The sequence below is a fragment of the Neltuma alba genome, unplaced genomic scaffold (genome assembly GCF_004799145.2).
Source record: "Neltuma alba isolate B1F8T4 unplaced genomic scaffold, ASM479914v2 tig00011459_pilon, whole genome shotgun sequence".
NCBI classification, from domain to species: Eukaryota; Viridiplantae; Streptophyta; class Magnoliopsida; order Fabales; family Fabaceae; genus Neltuma; species Neltuma alba.
This window is the reverse complement of record NW_021636133.1, coordinates 52,639-55,207: the sequence shown is the minus strand read 5'-3', so window position 1 is coordinate 55,207 and position 2,569 is coordinate 52,639. Positions and strand designations below refer to the sequence as shown.

General features: G+C 37.2%; 1 protein-coding gene across 1 annotated transcript; it reads right to left on the bottom strand.

The window, feature by feature from the left end:
* Window positions 1-294: 294 nt before the first annotated feature.
* LOC114713755 (plant-specific TFIIB-related protein PTF2-like) lies at window positions 295-1,157 on the bottom strand. The gene is made up of 3 exons (XM_028898434.1): window positions 977-1,157; window positions 735-851; window positions 295-668 (listed from the first exon to the last, which is right to left on the bottom strand). The coding sequence occupies exons 1-3, from the start codon at window positions 1,155-1,157 to the stop codon at window positions 295-297; spliced, it is 672 nt and encodes a 223-aa protein (XP_028754267.1).
* Between the last annotated feature and the right edge of the window lie 1,412 nt (window positions 1,158-2,569).

The window sequence follows — 2,569 nt, the reverse complement described above, 5'->3', positions numbered from 1 at the left end:
TACAATCCTGAAGATCGACCCTCTCGGAAGATTGCTCATACAACATGGACAAACATTCAGGTGAATAAAGCAGTTTGTTTGCATCCCTAGCACTTGGTCTTGTAGAGTGAATATTGTTTTGTGATATGCTACAATGAGAATCACTTGGGAGGTTTATGGAATCAGTCTTGTGTCCATTTTCATCGAGTTTTCTTAAACATTCACTAACCATCTCTGCCAAATTAGCCTCAGGACGATCTAGGTCTTTCCTTTTATCAACAGGTTTCAACATAGCCTTTGTCTCCAAATACTTAATTACAGATGGTGCATGTTTGACAATGTTTCTAGTGGTGATATCTCTTCCCAAGGCAAAACTTGTGCCACTTCTACAAGTTTCTCTAAAAGCTCTTTGTATCGTGTTTTACAAGTGGAAACAACAGCATGAACTTCCTTGGCCAACTCGCTAATTCCAATTTCAACTTGATTCAATTCAGCGACCAGAACTAAAACAGCAACTACCAATGGAAGTGGCTTACGTCCGGTACTCAAAAACCACTTCATTGCACACTGTAACAAAAATATCCCCTGCTTGCGCATTCTGTCTACTTTGCTTCTGTCAATTCTAGCAAAAGATGGTGAAATCTTAAGGACCCTTTCCAATGAATGCACGACATCAAACTCTGGAAAATCTGATTTTTTCAAATCCATAAAATCAATAACTCGTTTTAATCATCCTACCCAATTCGTAAAATCACATCCGGCTGCCCATGCCACTTCAGCCATAGACATTGGGCGATTATCCTTTCGCATCACTATATACACACATGCACCAATTAAAACCTGAAACCAATCACCTTGCCCAAATTCACCCTCTGTGATGGTAGAAATCATCGCTTTAATATCACTCATTTTTGAAGATATACCTAATCTAGAAGTTAATTCATCTATCAAACTTTGGGCTTGAAAGAATTCCTTTCTTTGTAACTATATATAGTACCTGCACCAGAAGTTCCAACACGGATGAATGTTCCTTGTGGACCATTGATGCCACCAATATGGGCTTCAAACTGATCATATTCTTGAACAACACCACACAAGGAACATATCAAATCCCCAGACACATCATCCCTAACAAGAGAAGTTTTCCTACAACTTTTGCAGGAACGTGTGCTTGCCATAGTGTACCACAAATTTCAAAAGGGGAATTGTTTTCAAACGTATTGCTTCCAAGGAACTGTTTGGTGAGCGAAGTCAAGTTCTAACTTGAGAGAGGATACTGAACAAGCAGGGAAGCTACACTTTTTTACGCAAGACTCCACGTAATTCACTGGGAGACTAGCATGGAGATAGCAGCACTGCATTTAGTCAAACAAATAATAGGTTAATACAGTAATATGATTCGAAAACATTACATTCATGTTAATCTTCTTATGAAATTTGCTTAGCCCATCCACAACTAGTTGAACAAACTTATTTATAGAATTATAGAACAGCATTCCTTAAGATCTAAAATCCTATGTGTAAAATCATAAATCTTAGTTGTGCATATAAAACGAGAATCCTAAACATACCGCACACATACCAGAAAAAAATAATTTTTTTCTAAGTAGAAGATTTACTTGAAAAATTCCGTGTTTATCAGGTAATTTATCATACCCCACTGATGGTTGTTATAGAACAGCATTCCCACCATCCCCACCCCCAAAAATAAGAAATCTATTAGTAGCGTTGAATTTTTAAGGGTCATTGCTTCCGTCTCACTGATGGTTGTTAGTTTGCTTAATTGCTGGTGGATTGAATTGCCATGATCTCTAATTTCACTTCAAGTTCCACTTGGAATCATGGGGGGAACTTTCATGATTTTCCCTTCCTTTTTTAGTCTGCTCAGCTTTATGCTTGGTTAGAAGACGTTTTCATTGCTCAAGCAACATCAATTGAAAATTCATTTGAAAACAACAATGGTAATTAAGTTGGTAAATGACAGTGAAGCTAGCTAGTTAGGCATGCCTAAGGTAATGCATATTTCCATTCATTTTGAAAGTCTTAAGTCTCAACACCTCATTCCAATTGCTTCTTCCAAGATGCTCGAAGAGCCTCAAACGATAACATGAAAGAGGTGGCCAAGATTACGTAACTATAAGTAGACCACAGCTAAAGATGCCCAATTCATGTACAGACTTATGACATGATAAATGTTTACTCTACTTGGAATCAAGTCTAATTTGGCTTTAGGACTTCTTTACCACGGTCATTGTCTTGCAATCTCCCAAACCTAACCTGAATGTAGTTGAAAGGGCCTGGGAGAAATTGTTTAACGTTGTGTTTTAAAAGGCTCTAAAAACTCAACCACATACAAACACTTAATATTATTGTGCTGCCAGCATAGGAACAGCAAATTTTATAGGACATGTCGTCATTATGACAAATGCCAAGTCTAGAAGGGTAGTTTTGAGTGCTATCAAACATTGAAAGCAAAATCCATCGATGTGACTAAAAAGGAAAAAAGAAATCATTAAAGATTAGGCTTAAATATATAATTAGCCTTTATTTCACCATCACAAGAGTTCTATTTAATCAATTCACCTCCTCA